The sequence below is a fragment of the Mandrillus leucophaeus genome, unplaced genomic scaffold (genome assembly GCF_000951045.1).
Source record: "Mandrillus leucophaeus isolate KB7577 unplaced genomic scaffold, Mleu.le_1.0 Scaffold1899, whole genome shotgun sequence".
Classification (NCBI taxonomy): domain Eukaryota; kingdom Metazoa; phylum Chordata; class Mammalia; order Primates; family Cercopithecidae; genus Mandrillus; species Mandrillus leucophaeus.
In genome coordinates this window covers 21,421-23,491 of record NW_012101919.1, presented here as the reverse complement: position 1 = coordinate 23,491, position 2,071 = coordinate 21,421, and the positions used below count along the sequence as shown (strand labels likewise).

General features: G+C 57.5%; 1 protein-coding gene across 1 annotated transcript in view; it reads left to right on the top strand.

Moving 5' to 3' along the window:
* Positions 1-1,875, top strand: part of LOC105538291 (nephrin-like) — a gene marked incomplete at both ends in the record, with an annotated part of 8,850 nt that extends 6,975 nt beyond the window's left edge. Inside the window, 6 exons of the mRNA XM_011978103.1 lie at positions 262-365; positions 552-679; positions 768-943; positions 1,125-1,278; positions 1,517-1,664; positions 1,751-1,875. Of these exons, the coding sequence (XP_011833493.1) occupies positions 262-365; positions 552-679; positions 768-943; positions 1,125-1,278; positions 1,517-1,664; positions 1,751-1,875 (835 nt within the window). The remainder of the gene's footprint in view (positions 1-261; positions 366-551; positions 680-767; positions 944-1,124; positions 1,279-1,516; positions 1,665-1,750) is intronic.
* Positions 1,876-2,071: the final 196 nt, after the last annotated feature.

Genomic DNA, 2,071 nt, shown 5'->3' with positions numbered 1-2,071 from the left:
CAAATAAACAGAAAAACCTCATGGGAACCTCAGTTCCAGAGTCCCAGGCACTAAAGTTTGATCAGATGTGGGTCTCTCTAGGCTCCAGTTCTCGCTGCTCACTCCCAGAATCTCTCCCATGGAACCCCGGATCCCAGAGGAGATCGGCATGGGGACTTAGACCAGGTGTGGGGACCAGAGGTGGCATCCCCGCCTCTTCTCCCTGACTCCCCAGATTTCAGATGATGACTCTGACTCCAGAACCGTGAATTCTCATCCCAGGGTGACACCCCAGAGCTCGGATAATGGGCAGTTGCTAGTCTGTGAGGCGTCTAGCCCAGCACTGGAGGCCCCCATCAAGGCCTCATTCACCGTGAATGTTCTGTGTAAGTGGAGAACTGGGCCAACTAGGGCGCTGAGGATGGGGAGCAGGCACTGGGGGGTGTAGGGTAATCACAGGGATTATGGAAATTCAGGCACTCAGAGAAACATGGGGTTTTAAAAGCAGGTTGTGGGGCCTGGAAAGAGTGGATGGGCTACTCCAGGCCCATTGAGTGACTGATATCTCCCAGTCCCTCCAGGACCCCCTGTCATCGAGTGGCCAGGCTTGGATGAGGGGCATGTGCGGGCAGGACAGAGCTTGGAGCTGCCATGCGTGGCCCAAGGGGGGAATCCCTTAGCCACACTGCAGTGGCTGAAGGTGAGGGCAGACGCGGGCATGGGAACTGTGGGGAGAGCGGAGGCCGGGAACTGGTCCTGAGCTGGCCCAGGCCTGTCCCTGTCTCCAGAATGGCCAGCCGGTGTCCACAGTGTGGGGCACAGAGCACACCCAGGCCGTGGCCCGCAGTGTGCTGGTGATGACCGTGAGGCCAGAAGACCATGGAGCGCGGCTCAGCTGCGAGGCCCATAACAGCATGTCTGCAGGGACCCAGGAGCGCAGCATCATGCTGCAGGTCACCTGTGAGTCCTGGTGCCAGCTGCCCACCTGTTGGTCTATGCCTCAGAGAACCATCTATGTGTGCCCCCAAATTATGCCTACTGCATGCCAAAGATCTCAGCATGTGTCTCCAGTCCTGTTGTTCTCTCTGGGCTGGTCTGTGAGAAATTCAGCTCAGCTTAATGTCTTCCCTCTCTGTCCCTGCAAGTCCCCCTAGAGCCATTACTATCCTGGGATCTGCATCCCAGGTTGAGAACAAGAACATGACACTCTCCTGTGTCAGCAAGTCCAGTCGCCCACGGGTCCTGCTACGATGGTGGCTGGGCTGGCGGCAGCTGCTGCCCATGGAGGAGACGATCATGATGTGAGGCGGGGGCCAGGCTCCTGGGTCTGAGCATGGGGGATGCTGAGGGCATGACTCGTGGATTGGGAAGGGGGTGGGTCCAGCAGCCTGGGGACTTTCTCCTTGAGGACCAGGGGTCCAACAGAGGGGGAGGTAGAGATGGCTCATGTGTCCCTGCTGGAGACCGAGATGTACTCAGGCCTCTAGCACGATGGATGGGGGTGCTCCAGTCCCCACATCTGAAGCTCACTCCCTGCCAGGGACTGCATGGTGGTTACATCTCCATGTCCAACCTGACATTCCTGGCACGGCGGGAGGACAATGGTCTGACCCTCACATGTGAGGCCTTCAGTGAAGCCTTCACCAAGGAGACCTTCAAGAAGTCGCTCACCCTGAACGTAAAATGTGAGTGTCTGCCCTTGCCCAGCAATGCCCCCAAGCCTCAGGACCCAGCCCAGAGAAAAAGTCACTCTTCCTGCCACTCCTCTCAGATCCCGCCCAGAAACTGTGGATTGAGGCTGCCCCAGAGGGGCAGAAGCTCCGGGCTGGGACCCGGCTGAGGCTGGTGTGTTTGGCCATCAGGGGCAACCCAGAGCCCTCCCTCACATGGTACAAGGTTGGTGCCGCGCCAGGGCTATGGGGGTGGCCAGGAATGTGGGGGAAGGACCAGGCCCCCTTCTTTCCTTGAGAATCTTGGGCAATCTTGGAAAAAGATTAAATTTCTGGAAAAGTACTAGAGATTCTGAGGTTTGGCAGGGAATCAGGAAAGACACAAATGCCATGAGAATTAAATGGAATCCTAGGAAAATTCT